At 39.7% G+C, this 17996-nt stretch overlaps 1 protein-coding gene across 2 annotated transcripts in view; it reads right to left on the bottom strand.

Moving 5' to 3' along the window:
- The window catches only part of LOC306885884 (lysophospholipid acyltransferase 2-like), a 78918-nt gene that overhangs the window by 45813 nt on the left and 15109 nt on the right, over positions 1–17996 (bottom strand). For both annotated transcript variants that reach the window (XM_079442679.1, XM_079442680.1), the window contains one exon: positions 1187–1332. In XM_079442679.1, the coding sequence (XP_079298805.1) occupies positions 1187–1332 (146 nt within the window). The remainder of the gene's footprint in view (positions 1–1186; positions 1333–17996) is intronic.

Genomic DNA, 17996 nt, shown 5'->3' with positions numbered 1-17996 from the left:
TCGTTTTTAAAACGAATCCCAAGCCGTTTCATGTTTACATCAGCATGACACATTAGCATATTGCCCGCCCACTTGTTGGTCTTTTCAGTTGGTCTGAATGAAAATGCAAATTCATTCTTTGCCACTAGGTGCCGCTTTTGAAGAGGTAAAAATAGCGATTTCCCGGTAACGCTGTACACAAAGCAGCACTGAGCTCACAAACACTGCTTTATCAGGCATTGATTACAGGCATGATGAAATGGAAATGAGACCAATCACCACAGATTAGCGTCACGCAAAGGAGGGGTTTGAAAAAATGAATTGTTGAGCGAATCGTTTGGGAGTCGTTGAGCAAGTAAGGTAAAAATAAATGCTTATTATAAGACAATGAAAGTGTTTTTTGACCTCGCATGCATGTCAATCTGTTGTAGGGGACTCCCAAAACCAAAATATGAACCTTTCATTACCCATAATAACTAATAGCTAATAGACATCATCATACTTCTCCAGTTGATTAATCACAGTACAATAAGACAACAGTTTTATATTACAGTTTTCTCAAATGTTTTGTTTAAATATGCAAATAAATACAATATCTAATTAAATGTGCTCTAATTTGCATACATATCCAGAACAGACATCTAAACACTGAATAAAGCCAGGTTAAAAATTATTGTATAATCTTATTGACATAGACAGTTAAATGTATTTACAGAGGGTATTTTTTGGATTTCTCTTATTTATCACTATAAAAAACGTCATCAGGAAAAAACTACTCTCACCATGGTTTTTTGAACCTATTTTGTGTTCATCATATTGTAGGCAGAATCAAACATTCCAAGAAACCATACCAAAACCATTTGGTTTTGGAAAATATTAAACTATTAAAGATCACATCAAAACTCTGAGTATACATCGGATAACAGGTTATATATTAACTAACGATTTCCATGCATCTCAGTGCAGCTTTTTTGTTATAATATGCTCCAGTTCAAGATCAACTAACAAGCAGCAGGTAAGTATCGATAAATATAGGCTTACAAACTGTGCCTCTTAGTTTCCACAGCTGCTGAGGAGACTCTGGTCTTCTGCCAGCACTCCACAGCCTCATAAATTGAATGGCTCCCTAACCAGCCATCAATGACCCTGCTATGGATCAATATGGAAGACCTGAGATATGTGAGGGATGAAGTGGACAAGCACTCACCAGCCAAAGCAGAAGAGGGCCAAATAGAAGCCCAGCAGGGCTGCGACTACATGCCGGATGAAGGGACTTGTCTTGCTAGGGTGCAAGTAGAGTCTGAACCAGAAGGCCATGACCAGGGCGAAGAGCTGGCATACCACAAAGTTCACCTAATGAGAGAGACAGGAGGTTAATTTTACACTGATCAAGAGGAAAGGTCAACAATTAGTTAAACTCAACTTAAGAACCAAATCAATTAGAAAGGTTCAAAATCAAAACTAATCTCCATGTAATCTTCAAATGCAAGTCTTCAATACATCAGGATTGAGGCTTTAACACTGAATGTAAACTGCTGACATTAACACAAGATAAATGCATTTTACGATGAGGATAAAGTAGAGGATGAGAAGAGAAAATTGACTGCCATTCAAAAGCTGCTGTGTGTACTCTGATTAAATTCATTTTTATACACTATATAACATATAAAGCACTTTTGCAATCCAATGCGTATTACCCCTCAGCCTTTGCGAGGCACCGTTTCCTTTGAAATCAATGGTTTCAAAGAATTCTCTGATGCTACAGAAACTTGTATACATTTGAGTTTTATGACACTAAACGAAGGGAGGGCATCACAATGGATGACAAATACATGCACTAACCAGTTTGTGCGTACCCAACCACCTTGTGAAACAAATTCAAAGTGATAAGAGCATCGGCTTATGCTCACAAACCCATGAGAAGTGTTTTATTTTACTTGACGTCAATGTTTACTGTACAAAGTCAAGTCTGGACCTGAACGTTACAGTCTCCTTTACTTTTTGAGGCTAATCTGATAAAGTATGTACAGCAGGCTACTGTGTTGAATCATAGTCTCTCTCCCTTCCTTTAATTTCCAGAACATTTTACTTACATGAGATTTTACATGCCACTGTAAGAGCAAAACAACTCTTGTTATACTGTATACAGAATGCCATATTTAAAAATGGTTATCATAGTATAAAAAAGATATGGTGATTAAATAAATTGCATATCAATACTTTCTACAAGGCTATAAGGCAAATTAAGAAAAAAAAATCTGAGTAATCTAAAAAAATATAAATGTAGTATGCTATATTGTTGACACAGGACCTCACATTAAATTGCATGTTGAGTTCAGAAACTAACAGTTATCACATAGGAAACTGATACATTCAATTAATATTTTACTTAAGTATAGTGGCTCAGTAGTGCTCAACACAAAATCTCCACAACACAACGCACAGGACTAATTTTGTTGTGTTGTGCTAATTTCCTTGTGTTGCGACTTGTTTTCATTGTGTGGCTCGTTTCCGTTGTGTTGTAGAGATTTTGTTGTGTTGTGCACTGCTGGGCCACCGTACTTAAGTGTTTTTAAAGGGGTCATATAATGCCCATTTACCACAAGCTGATATTATTCTTTAGGGTCTTAATGAAAAGTCTGTAACATAGTTTGGTTAAAATTTTTCATTGGTAGTGTAAAAACCACCTTTTTTACAGCAAGCGGTATTGTGTCATTCTCCTTTAAATGTTAATGAGCTCTGCTGACTCCGCCCCTTTCTTCCTAGCTGCTCTCTTTAGCCGCATTCATCGTGAAACTTGCTAATTAGCACATTATTAGGAAAAGCGATTTGCAAAGATTAATTTAAAAAACCTTGTACTCACTTCTTCTGCAGGTGAAGCTGGATCACGAATGATTTGCACGAACATAGACACATTTATGTTCTACTGCCATGTTCATTATTACATCCAACAACAGAACGCCTCACTCGCTTAGGAGTCATTCTTGTCTACATCTGCTCCAGCGGTGAAACAACTGATGACAGCTCACTCAGGGCGGGTCTGTATGGAAAGCCAAATGGTTCAGAATTCGCCTGCTTTTCACCGCCGTATCAATATTAAAACGCCGTTTTCATAACGCCGCCAGGCGTTAAATAGGCGCCGTTAGGCGATAAGTTAACGGCAGATGCCACACGCGCCGACCGACGTTAAGTTAACGCCACACGCCACTTAAGATGCAGATTTATTCGCTCTAACCCATCTACATGGACACACCTCTCATGGCTGCGAGGAATCTTTAATCGGAATCATTAACGATTGCTGGCAAACTGGATGAATGGTTACAATAAAGCCCTTACAATTCTAGATATAGTGGAAAAATGCCCCTGAATGAGCTTTTGTCTCATATAGTTATAACACTAGTCATTAATGAGTGCAAATTTGAAAATGAGTTTATTCAACAAATGAAAAAATTCAATAAATAAAAAATGTATATTGTATGTATTAATATATATTGTATTAATCAGAAATTAATATTGTAATCTAATATTTAATTGAACTCATTTTTAAATATACTAATCCCACTCAGACGTCTTCTAAAATGATTGGGTACTCCAGACATCTTTGTTGATAAAGAGATTAATAATGACCTAATAATAATCAAAAAGCGCAGACAATACATCCTGTGGTGCACTGGAAGCCATAGACCTTAAGATACAACTTTTTTAAATTTTGTTTTATTTTTTCTTTTATGTTTTATCTTATTGAACAAAATTCATGTGCATTTACACTTCACAGTATACAGTGTATACTTTGCAAAAGCTCTCCTTGCCATCTTCGCGGTCTAGCAAACTGGATGCTCAGACTTGCCGTAGATTCCTCGCAGCCATGAGAGGTGTGTCCATGTAGATGAGCGAAAAAATCTGCATCTTAAGTGCCGTGTGGTGTTAACTTATCGCCTAACGGCGCTTATTTAACGCCTGACGGCGTTATGAAAACAGCGTTTTAATATTGATACGGCGGTGAAAAGCAGGCGAATTCTGAACCATTTGGTTTTCCATAGGTCTGAGGTAAGACACCAGTGCAGTCTGTGCTAAAACGCTGTTGTCAATCAACAATCGGGGGAGGGGCCTCCGTCCGTGTGACGTCACACAGACAGACGGCTCGATTTGAGAAAGGGGTAAAGATTTTAGTAGATAAAAAAAAACACTGGGTGGATTTTTGTCATTATATGGTGGTTGTGTACACACACTGCCAACACACATTTTTTGTTCAACTTGTAAAAGTGCATTATATGACCCCTTTAAGCAAGTAAAAACAAAAAGTCTCCTATTTTGGCAAATAATAGTAACTCGGGGAGATTTGGCTATGTGAGGTCAAGTCAAGTGCAATGCATTGTGGGACACACTATTGCACATTTTCTGAAGGTAGAAGGTCATACAGGTATTGCATGCACAAAGGAAATATGCACAGTGTGCAAAATGTACATATTGTAAAAATAGTACGAGTAGTATGGTATGCTATTTGGAAATATACCCTCAGCTGGGGAAAAACACAGACACATTACATTTCTTCCTACTGGTCAGTGGCCTTCTGTCTGACGCTCTTGAGTGAGAGAGCGAGTGTGAGTGTGAGTGTGTGTGTGAGAGAGAGAGAGAATGATAAAGTGAGAGTGAGGTCATCTTCATGTGCCTGCTGCCATGCAAATGAGCTGCAGCTCAACAAAGAAACAATCAATCATCAGCTTAAAATAACTCTGCCTTCCCGACTCTGTGCTGCTTTATTTATCTCTCACTCTCCATTCATTTTACTCTAGTTTAGTTCACTCAGATTTTACATGACAGGGACAAAGCATGTCCATTACAATAAGCGTAGCAGCTCATCTAGTCTCAAATCTATTTGAAAAATGGACGGATTAGACAAGCATTTTGAAAAATAGCGTGACTGGATTTACTTATATTTTTTATTATTTATATGTCTTTTTTTATTTACTTTAAGATATTTTACACCAGTATTTGATTATGCAGCTTGCTTTGCTGGCAATACCTTACAGTAAGATTCATCCAAGGATGTCTATACTTGCTGAAGAAAGCTATACTTCAGTATTTATGTCAGAATACACTGCAGTGCATGTCATATTCGGATCAATGCAGCTTCTGTAGAAATTGAGTACTTAAAGTTTAGCATGAGCATGACTGCAGCTTAATAAACAAATGTGTCACACTCACAAATGTGTTTATGGAGTATTTTACAATGGCTTAGAATGTGGCTTAGCCAATCATACTTGAGGACTGGAACTTTCTGTTTTATAATACATATTACATTATATCATTAAAGCTAAAAGTGGTCAAAATAAAATTTTCCCTTATGCATTTCAGTGCATATATATATATATATATATATATAATAATAATTTTTTTTCTTTTTTTTTGTGCTGTCAAATGAATAACCGTAATTAATCGCATCCAAAATAAACGTTTTTGTTCATGTAATATATGTGTGTACCGTGTATATTTATTTATTATGTATATATAAACACACACATACAGTATATATTTTGAAAATATTTGCATGTATATATTTATATTCATATTATTTATATTATAAATAACTATATTTAATATATCAACATATATATATATATATATATATATAATCGATGATCGTGGACTTCAGGAGAAACCCCCCTGCACTCCCCCCACTCACCATCATGAACAGCACTGTAACAACAGTGGAGTCATTCAGATTCCTGGGCAGCACCATCTCTCAGGACCTGAAGTGGGACATTCACATTGACTCTATTGTCAAAAAGCCCCAACAGAGGTTGTACTTCCTTCGCCAGCTGAGGAAGTTCAACCTGCCACAAGAGCAGGTTGAAACAATTCTACTCTGCCATCATTGAATCCATCCTCTGCACTTCAATAACTGTCTGGTTCAGCTCAGCTACCAAATCTGACCTCAGAAGACTACAGAGGGTAGTCCGGACTGCTGAGCGAATCATTGATACAACCCTCCCCACTCTCCAAGAACCGTACTCATCCAGAGTGAGCAAAAGGGCTGGTAAAATCACTCTGGACCCCTCACATCCAGCACACTCCCTCTTTGAACTGTTGCCATCTGGGTGACGCTACAGAGCTCTGAGCACCAGAACGACCAGACATAGGAACAGTTTCTTCCCTCAGGCAATCCATCTCATGAACACTCAACAATAAACATGAAACACACAACACTATCATACTTTTTATTTAACACACATACTTATTACATTTCAAATTTGCACCTAACATACCTGTACATACTGAATTGTCTATTTTGTATATTGTGTTTGTGCTATTTTGCATATTGTCCATTTTGAATATTTGTACATTATTGTTTTATTATCTGTATCCTGTTGCGGTCATTCTGTTGCACTGTGGAGCTACTGTCACTAAAACAAATTACCGGTACTCGTATGTGCAAACATACCTGGCAATAAAGCTCATAATGATATTAAACTAGTTCTGTCAAACGATTAATCGCAATTAATCACATCCAAAATAAAGGTTTATATTATATTATGTGTGTGTGTATGGTGTATATTATATAAATACATGCAGTAAGGCACTTCAAGACTGTTTTGACACCACTGACTGGAATATGTTTAAATAGGCTGCCACATACAACAACACTACAGACCTCCAAGAGTACTCGGAGACTGTCACTGCCTACATCACCAAGTGCATTGATGATGTAACAGTCACAAAGACCATCACTGTCTGGGCCAACCAGAAGCCGTGGATGACAGGGGAGGTCTACAGACTTCTGAAGGCTCGGAACGCTGCCTTTAGAGCTGGAGATGAGGAGGGCCTGAAGACAGCTAGGGCCAACCTTTCCCGCGGCATCAGAGAGGCCAAGAGACAGTACTCCAGGAGGATAGCTCATCGTTTCAGCGACAGCAGAGACACTCGGAGCCTGTGGCAGGGGATACAGACCATTACGGACTACAAGCACCCACCACAGACCTGTGACAGCACCCTCCCCCTGCTGAATGAGCTGAATGCCTTCTTTGCTCGCTTTGAGGCACAAAACAGCACCACTGCACAGAAGACTACACCTCCTCTCGGCGACCAGGTGATGACGCTGTCCCCGGACAGTGTGAGGAGATCCCTCAGCAGGATCAATGCACGCAAAGCTCCGGGTCCTGACAACATTCCTGGGCGTGTACTGAGAGACTGTGCAGTGGAACTCACTGATGTCTTCACAGACATCTTCTACATCTCGCTAAATCAAGCCGTTGTCCCCACATGCTTCAAAGCTACCACCATCATTCCAGTCCCGAAGAAGTCATCTCCATCCTGCTTCAATGACTACCGTCCAATAGCACTCACTCCTATTCTCATGAAGTGCTTTGAACAGCTAGTCATGCACCACATCAAGTCTGTCCTCCCCCCCTCCCTGGACCCCTTCCAGTTTGCATATAGGTCCAACCGCTCGACTGATGATGCCATCGCCACTGCCCTCCACCCAGCCCTCACACATCTGGACAAAAAAGACTCATATGTCAGGATGCTGTTCATAGACTTCAGTTCAGCATTCAACACAATCATCCCTCAACAGCTCACTCACAAACTGGCCCAGCTGGGGCTCAACACCTCTCTGTGCAACTGGCTGTTGGACTTCCTGACCGGGAGACCTCAAGCAGTACAGGTCGGCACGAACACATCCAGCACCATCACACTGAACACTGGGGCCCCCCAAGGATGTGTGCTGAGCCCCCTCCTCTTCACTCTGCTGACCCACACAGTCACACAACTCCAACCTCTTCATTAAGTTTGCGGATGACACGACTGTGGTGGGTCTCATTAGCAACAGAGATGAGACAAACTACAGGTGCGAGGTGAGCCGCCTGGTTGGGTGGTGCAGTGACAACAATCTCTCTCTGAATGTGGAGAAGACGAAGGAGATTGTTGTTGACTTCAGGAGAGTACACACTCAGCATGCCCCTCGATGCATGCCCACAGCATGCCCCTCGGTGCGACTGTGGAGAGAGTGAGCAGCACCAAGTTCCTGGGTGTGCACATCACAGAAGACCTCTCCTGAACTAAAAACACTGTAGCACTGGCCAAGAAATCACAGCAGCGTCTCTACTTCCTCCACAAACTGAGAAGAGCCAGAGCCCCGGCCCCCATCATGTGCACCTTCTACAGAGGCACCATCGAGAGCATCCTAACCAGCTGCATCACTGTGTGGTATGGCGCTTGCCACGCATCCTGCTGCAAGCCACTTCAACGCATAGTGAGAGCAGCTGAGAAGATCGTTGGCGTCTCTCTCCCCTCCCTCCAGGACATTTACAGCACCTGTCTCACCCGCAAGCCCTCTGCATTACAGGTAATTCCACCCATCCGACACACAGCTTCTTCAGTCTGCTGCCATCAGGGAGGAGACTGCGGAGTCTCCAGGCGAGGACCAGCACACTGAAGGACAGCTTCATACATCAGGCTGTCAGGAAGCTGAACTCCCTCCTGTCCTTGCCCCCCCCACACTTAAAACTGTGACCAGCACCTGTCACTTGTGCAGCATTGGACTGATCACTACCTCATCCAGCATTGACTGCAAACTACCTCTTCGGATGGTCTGATAAAAAGACTGTTCTCCTGTCACTTTAACAGACTGATAAGCTCTTCTTGCACTACACTTATATCTGCACAGTTTTTGTTTAAATTTAACTGGTTTGCACTCTATCTATTCTGCCTTGTGCCTTATGCCACTTTATCTCTTTATTTATTTTTCTACAATGTCCTCAGACTGATAAGCTCCTCTTGCACTATATATATATATATATATATATATATATATATATATATATATATATATATATATATATACACACTCTATACATATACATATATAACTACACAGTTTTGTTCTATTTAACTGGTTTGCACTCTATCTGCCATGTGCCTTATGCCACTTTATCTCTTTCTTTATTTTTTTTACAATGTCCTCATTTGTATATCTGTATAGTTGTATGTACATATGTTTAAACTGTACTTATCTGTTTTTGAACGTCTACTGTCAGTGTTTAATGTTAACTGTATACACCAAGGGTCTGAGAGTAACGCAATTTCAATTCTCTGTATGTACAGTGTGTGCTGTACATGTGGAAGAATTGACAATAAAGCAGACTTGACTTGAGTATATAGATATTGAAAATATTTACATGGTTATACATGTATTCATATTCTTATATTATATATAAATATATTTAATATACAAGCATAACATTTTTCTTAAATATATACATACATAAAGTTTTCCCACTTACAAAGAATGGAGAGATCTGTAATTTTCATAGTAGGTACACCTCAACTGTGAGAGACAGAATAAAAAAAATTCAGAAAATCACATTGTATGATTTTTGAATAATTTCCATTTTATTGCATGAAATAAGTATTTGATACAATAGAAAAATAGAACTTAATATTTGGTACAGAAACCTGTGTTTAAAATTACAGAGGTCAGACGTTTCCTGTAGTTCTTGACCAAGTTTGCACACACTGCAGCAGGGATTTTGGCCCACTCCTCCATACAGGTCTTCTCCAGATCTTTCAGGTTTTGGGGCTGTCGCTGGGCAACACGGAGTTTCAGCTCCCTCCATAGATTTATTTATTGGGTTCAGGTCTGGAGACTGGCTAGGTCACTCCAGGACCTTGAATATGCTTTTTACAGAGCCACTCCTTAGTTGCCCTTGCTGTGTGTTTGGGGTCATTGTCATGCTGGAAGACCCAGCCACAACCCATCTTCAATGCTCTTACTGAGGGAAGGAGGTTGTTGCCCAAAATCTCACGATACATGGCCCCATCCATCCTCCCCTCAATAGGGTGCAGTCTTCCTGTCCCCTTTGCAGAAAAGCACCCCCAAAGCATGATGTTTCCACCCCCATGCTTCACGGTTGGGATGGTGTTCTTGGGACTGTACTCATCCTTCTTCCTCCAAACACAGCGAGTGGAATTTATACCAAAAAGTTCTATTTTGGTCTCATCTGACCACATGCCCTTCTCCCATGCTTCCTCTGGATCATCCAGATGGTCTTCAGACGGGCCTGGACATGTGCTGGCATGAGCAGGGGGACCTTGTGTGCGCTGCAGGATTTTAATCCATGACGGTGTAGTGTTACTAATGGTAACCGTTGAGACTGTGGTCCCAGCTCTCTTCAGGTCATTGACCAGGTCCTCCCGTGTAGTTCTAGGCTGATCCCTCACCTTTCTCAAGATCACTGATACTCCATGAAGTGAGATCTTGCATGGAGCCCCAGTCCGAGGGAGATTGACAGTCATCTTGAATTTCTTCCATTTTCTAATAATTGCGCCAACAGTTGTTGCCTTCTCACCAAGCTGTTTGCCTATTGTCCTGTAGCCCATCCCAGCCTTGTGCAGGTCTACAATTTTGTCCCTAGTGTCCTTAGACAGCTCTTCAGTCTTGCCCATAGTGCAGCGGTTGGAGTCTGATTGATTTAGTGTGTGAACAGGTGTCTTTTATACAGGTAACGAGTTCAAATAGGTGCAATTAATACAGGTAATGAGTGGAGGATAGGAGGGCTTCTTAAAGACAAACTAACAGGTCTGTGAGAGCCAGAATTCTTGCTGGTTGGTAGGTGATCAAATACTTATTTCATGCAATAAAATGGAAGTTAATTATTTAAAAATCATACAATGTGATTTTCGGGATTTTTTTTTAGATTCTGTCTCTCACGGTTGAGGTGTACCTACGATGAAAATTACAGATCTCTCCATTCTTTGTAAGTGGGAAAACTTGAAAAATCGGCAGTGTATCAAATACTTATTTGCCCCACTGTAAATATACATAGTATACACATGTAAACAAAAACTTTTATTTTGGATTAATCGTTTGACTGCACTAAAATAAACATTTACTGTAATTCCCCTTCTAAACACTTTAACCATTTAAATTACATCTTATATCCCACCTAAGCTAAAAACGATCAATATTTCCCTTGTGTTTTCGGTTGACAAGGTAACAGTTTAGCCTAGCTTAACCTTTTAAATGACATCTATCACTGAAGCTAAAAATGGTTAAAACAAATATTTGTGTAAGATAAATATTTCTTTGTATTTGTTTTAAAGTGAAATAGCTGCAGCTTAGACTTCTAGCTTAGCACTGTGGTAAAGAAAAGCTCCTTTGATCAGCTAGACAAGACATGATGATTTTTCAGGCATTGAAGATAGGGGAAAGGATAGAGTCATGGACATCAACTAAAGTCATTCCATCGTCTCATCCCACATTCCTAGTACAGAAAAAAATGCCCATCCCGATTATAAAATGTCAGAAAATGTGCTGGAGAGATGACAATAGCTGTATGTTTAGCATAGAACCTTGGGGAATGTTATTGAAACTTCAATCAGAAGGCTTTTGGTTTGTTTTCGCTGGTCTATTTCTGTCATTCCCTGGAGACACCGCTCATCTCCTGTGTCCCCTTCAGGTGCTTGTCACTTTCATTTTGGATTTCCCGAGGTGAGATGTTTCAACTGCTGGAAACGTGTCCTGCCTCGACAAGAAACCTTGCGCATCTCCTTAACGTTACAGGCGGCTATACTGTACAGAGGCAGCCATTGTTTCCCATTCTGCATAAGCAGGTCAATAGTGGGCCATAAACAATAGCTCATTGGCTGCTTCTTTGCATCCCCCACACTTTCTGCATCACAGGAAGCATTGTTATTACCAGGATAAATCTGTCGCACACACAACTAAGTAATTGTGGTCAGGCAGATTTATGGAGATGATGTTCCTGTGCCATTTCACTATTGTTATATCTCTAAGAGCTCTTTCACGAGTGACCTGACATCGACCAGCACTTGTGGTCGCTTTAGAGCCATTAAAAAACCCACAGAATTACACTCAATTAATCTGGGACACTAAACCCTAATTAAACATAACCTATCTATGCACTAAGATTCACACAGTTTGAAAACAGAGCAATGCTCGGAAGACAATCTTCCCAACCAACCAAGTTTTACCAACTAGGTAGTGAAAACAAAAACGAGTCAGTGCTCGTTATAGCATACGATTAGGTGACACAAACATGGACAGTTTTTCCTGAACTATGCAAATGAGCAGTATGCACATCACCTCAAATCAATTCCTCACATTTACCACAATTTCATCTGTTCTCACTTCTAATTAAAAAGTTTGATTTATAATTAACAGTACTTTTGGAAAACATCATTCCTGCGTACCCTCACACAATTTGAAGTCTCATATCTGATATATTCTAGAAAAAGTAGATTTATTCTATGAGGGCCATATATTGACATAAAATGACCAGCTGTGTCAACTGAGAAAGCTAAGAAAAAAAAAGCACTAAATCAAAAATATACCTTTTTTGCTCCACAGAAGCAAGTCAGGTTTGAAAAAAACATTAAAATGAGCAAATAACGGAATTTAAAAGGTTTACAGTTTAGTAAACGCAGGCAACCTCTTCAAGTTATTATTCACTGCGCTGTATTGACACAATGCATTGCAATGCAAAGGCTACATCCAAAAAAATTTATTGTAAAAATTTTTTTTGTTTGTTTGTTTTTTTCTAGCCCCCCCTGACTTTTGAGGGCACTTCTGATTACCAGTCTGAATAGCAGTATGAGTCTCAGCAGTAAGGACACAGAGACAGCGATGACAGATTGTGTCCCCCTGTGGCTCTAAACCATCTCTCTTTGCAGCCAGCCATCTGGCTTAGTTTCCACAGACACCTCCAGCCATTCAGCTGAGAGAGAAAATATATGAGGAAAGGGACATTTGGGAAGAAAGAGAAACAGGGAATGACTTATTAAGGGTCAATATTACAGAGCCTGGCCACTGTGCGCTGTGTAAATATCTCAGTAAAATGTAAACCAGCCTTTATATTTGAGGGGAAATGTGTACTAACAAAGGACGAGTACTAAGATCCCATTGAACTTAAGTTCAAACATGGGTTTCTAAAAGTGACACCATTAGGAGCTGGGTAATCAAACTGGAAATGTCAACAAACATGCTAAATATAGGTACAGGAAATTTATACAAAAGACACACACATATACATGAGGGTTTAAACTGGTCCACAACTCCTCAATTCAAAAACCTTCATGTTGGTGTAAATATTTAGGTTGGAACCACTGATTTAGATGGTTGGCAAGCTGGAATACCAAATGGTAGGAACCTGGCTGGGCTCGAAAACCATCTTGGGCCTGAAACTATCCTCCTAACATGGTTGGTACAGTCATATAACCAAATGAAGAAACTACCATAGTAGTACAAATAAGGTCTACAATTAAGATTTAGTATGAATCTTCAACATTTTTATCAAAATACCACAGACCACATACTAATGTCATGTTAAACGGTCATATTAAGTGAATAAACTGGTATTTATGTAACTTTACATAGATTTTTATACATTACTTCTATTGCCTTAATTTTGTTAATTTGTATTGTTAAAAGGCTGATCTATATTCATTGAAATATGAACCGCTCTAGCGTTTACTGTAAACCTTCCAGTAGCCTTGTAGCCAACATCAACAATCATTTACAAAACAGAAGGATGACAAATAGAGTGACGAGGAGGCGTGACCGGAGTAGTTTTTATAAAAGCGTCTCTGGTCAATGAAACGGAAAATTGACCGGCAAGTCATGTTTACAGTCAGTATCCTTGACTACGCTCAGGGAGTTATTATGAATAATCAAGTAGCATAGACTCTGAGGCTAAAAATAGCATCAGGTTCATGTAGGTCAGGGCTGTCCAAACTTGGTCCTGGAAGGCCGGTGTCCTGCAGAGTTTAGCTCCAACTTGCCTCAACACACCTGCATGGAAGTTTCTAGCATGCCTAGTAAGAGCTTGATTAGCTGCTTCAGGTGTGTTTAATTGGGGTTGGAGCTAAACTCTGCAGGACACCGGCCCTCCAGGACCGAGTTTGGACAGCCCTGATGTAGGTCCTGTGGTCTCACTCAGAAAAGAAAAAAATACCTTAAAAGGAAACAATACATTAATTAAATGGAAAAAAAGTCATACCAGTCAACTAGGTCAAGATGTGGTTTGGAACAGGGCTAACCAGCTCAACCAGATCCCCAAAATAGGTATGGTGCTCTACCAGCTCTAGGTACACCAAGATGAAGGGACCTTGGTCACAACAACCGATTAACCGCTTTAAACCAGTTTGAACCAGCAGAAGCTGGTTATAGTTGGATTTTCCATTTTCATTCTGACAAATCTAACACCAGCTAATGTTTGAATAGGAGATTTAACATGAAAATTAACATCAATATGTCGTTCAATTTCGTTAGCGGTAGGCTAAAGAAGCTTGACAACCTTTTATACAGACTTTTATGGAAGAGTTTTAATGGTTGTTGCATTATCCTGTCATACCTGCTTCAGACTTGATACAACAGCCCAATTTTGGTTTGTTATTAAATAAGGCGTAGGCTGACTAAAGTCTATTCACCATTTATGTGATGGCCCTAAAACTGAAGGCTTAAAATAGTTAATTCCAATGGGCTTAGTGGGCCATTCCTACAGATGGCCCTCTAGATCCCTCAAAGCCTCAAATGTGAGCACATTTTTGGCTCACTAGAGACATGCGTCAAAGTTTAATCATACACTATTTCATCGTAGCAGTTAGTTAACAAGCCTTAAAACAGGTAAACTCAAAATATAGGCTGTGTTGACTAAAAAGTGAGTTTGTTGCATGGACACCAGCTCAGAAAAAGTGTCACAACCAATAAAACATGCTGCATGTTGATTCAGATATCAGACTTGACCAGTAGAGTCAAGCTTGGATACAGGAGTCCTCAAAGTAAATGAATACTGCAGAAAGAGGTTCACTTCTATAATTCATCATGGGAATGTAATATATTACTGGTATAGCATAAAAACAGAGGTTAGGCACTCATTTGAGCTCTTCAGTTAAAAAGGAAGACACACACAATCACTTCAAAGCACTCAAATGGTAATCAATATCATTGTAATAAGCAATACAAAACCTAGAGCAATTAAGCTATCTATGGCACTGCCAGTCAGGTTTAACGATGACAAAGAGCCTTGGCAGAGATTCCTGGCAAAGATGAAAAATGCAAGACACTGATCCTTGCTCTGTTTTTCCTAGAGCTCTGAACTTCAAATAGAATATCGAACAGAATCAAAATACATGGAATAGGAAGAATGCACTATTCAGACAATTTTTAGGTTTTTTAAATATGGGTGGAACGTTTTACATTCAAAATAAGAAATAAAAATAAAAAGCAACACCAAATATTTGATCTGAATTGAACATTTTATGTTATGGGTTGAGATACTAACAATCTAACCAAATAGTTGCAAAACAAGCACATTTCTTAGCTATTATAGCAAGTAGCATGTTTAAAGAGAAAAAAAAAAAAATGACCAAACTAAAAATTCAGAAGCGTAGCATGGCCAAACAAATTCAGTTAGTCTTAGTCTTTTTTTCGTTTGAGGCCCTTCACAATATACACTCAAAAATAGAAAGAAAGTCCCTAGGACATGAAGCCCAGCGCGTCCAAACTTTAAAATAAATGTCTTTTATTTGCTGAGCTACTCTTTTTAACTGCTACACCCTACAGCAAAACTGTCTCAAATGTGCTTATGTTTTATGATAGAGCAGCTGCTTCATTAACAAAGCAGGGGGTAAACAAGACTTGTTCCATTTGACTACATGTCACTGCTCCGCTTGGGCTCACAATTTGGTATCCAAGCAACCAACTGCTCAACAGAGCTCAACTTCGCCAAAGGGAGGCAGATCAGCTTTGAGGAGGGACATTAAACTTCACTGACAGTGGTACTGTGGAATGCTGTTCTTTTAAGACTGCCAGTAACAGGTCTGACACATTTCTATACAGGCATGATTTTACACAGATCTCAATCTCCCATCACCCTCACAGGAACGTCAGGGCCCAGTTATGGAGCAAGTAACCAGTCCTATGGCTGGTTGCATAAACTATTACACAAGTCTTAAAAGTTATTCATCCATTTCTTTTTCTCAAAGACTGGTTATAACTTTTTTTTAAATGATATAAAAACATAGACATAGACTTATGTCTTTAATGATGCACACTAGAATATGGGCACTTTATCGCTTTCTCAAACAGACTTACATACAGGTTCCAGCACAGTTGCGTCATGTTTTAGTAGACATCATAAATAGGATGATAAGACAGTGTGTGTCTGGAACAGTTCTGTTCCTCATTACTTAAGTCAGAGTTTATCTAGTCTCAGCCTCAGACGGACCATTGGCTAAACGTCTGATGCATATGGCACACAAAAGTGGAAACACTTTAGGAGTTTCAAAGTCGTCATCGGATAGGTTGAATTATACAGGATTTCCGGGAGACGTGCGTGTTGTGTTCTTTAACGTTCCGTCTGGAAACAAAGATGCCGTGACGCCAAACCCCCTCATGAAAGAACAAAGCCATCATGTTTAAAACCGCGACGATGAGCGCTTATCAGGATCAACTAAACGCTGGATTTTCAAAAGTATGTGAAATATTTAAAGTTTGTGGCACTGAATCTTTAAAATACTTCCTAGAGTTTTGCACACCGGTCTGTTATTGTGGTGACATTTCCACGCCCCGAAACGTGACGCTGAACGAAACGAAATGTGATTGGTTTTTTTACATGTCGGTCAAACGGCCTCATGGGCGGGCCTTGGCCAATGAGAGTTGCCATGGATTCCAGACATTCAGCCGTCAGTCTGAAGGTCTGGCTACACGAGACTAGAGTTTATCCAAAGTGCATCAACGATAATCTGTATCAGCAAACACAGACATTCAGTAAACCATAATCATACACACATAATTACAGTATAAAAGATATGGATGCATCAAAAATAGAACTCATGGTAACGGATTACCGAATAGAGTGTCATTGTGAATACCAATAACTTTGGGGGGGGGGGGGGGGGGGGGGTTGCATTTGTAATCATTTCATATCAGTAGCTCTAATTAGCTAGTTAATCAATAAAAACACTCAAAATATAGTCACACATTTTATTAAATTTGACAAGACGGATGTTTAATGTGCGAATCAAAAAAAACACTGGAGCGCTACAGAATTAATGGTCTCGAAAAATTCGAGACTCGAAAAGTTAAACTTCTTTTAATACAACGCTCATGACGTGAGGCACAGAATAAACAGCAAAAAAATACCTCCATCTGCCAAGTAAACAATTAAAATGAGCAGCTGGAATGTGAGAATTATCACGTCAACAGCCTTCAATATATCGATGTGTTTTATTATTCGTGAAACAATGAATACGGAAAATTAAATATTGTTAATGCAGATGACTCATATTGAAACAAGCGCACACAAAGCATAAAAAACAATGATGCAAACTTCTAGCAATTATTAGCCAATAACACATTGCCAATATACTGGGCGCCACTAGTTAAAGAACTTTGAGGAAAAATTGGAAGTCAAAGGTAAGAATTACGCAGAAATCTGCTTCAAGGAACAAGCCTGTCAAGTCGGGCCTGCCAAATTTGCGTGTGGCACCTGTCGTTTCCCATGGGAATCTACTCTGTACTTCATTTTGCACCTGTGTGACTCTCCAACACCTCCAATGCACATATAACAGCCTGCCAGCAGACGCCTCCTCATCTCTGCTCCTGGGCTGAATGCATTTCTTGCGTATTCACTTGACAATCCATCTCTAAAATAGGTCGCAGCAAGGCAGCAAATCCAACTTCACTTGATAAGTGGCTAGTGTGGCAGAAGTGTTCCCAAGATAAGCCACATTTCCTCCAGAGCTTTGCTCAAGCTAACCTCCAAGAGACAAGTTCAGTATCATTCATGATATTTTCCATATTCATTTCAATTCAGTCCTCACATTTACGATTTATATTCACTCATATTTGCTTTACTAAAACAAAACCAGGAGTTCATGCTAATTTAATGACATATGGCACATGAATCGAACATCAACATCCACATATAAAAACCCTTCATGTTTGTTTTTTTCCTTTCTCCAGGCTATTCTGTACAATGAGGACAGTGGGAGGAAAT

Source organism: Barbus barbus (genome assembly GCF_936440315.1).
Source record: "Barbus barbus genome assembly, chromosome: 20".
NCBI lineage: Eukaryota > Metazoa > Chordata > Actinopteri > Cypriniformes > Cyprinidae > Barbus > Barbus barbus.
This window is presented reverse-complemented; position numbering and strand designations above follow the sequence as displayed.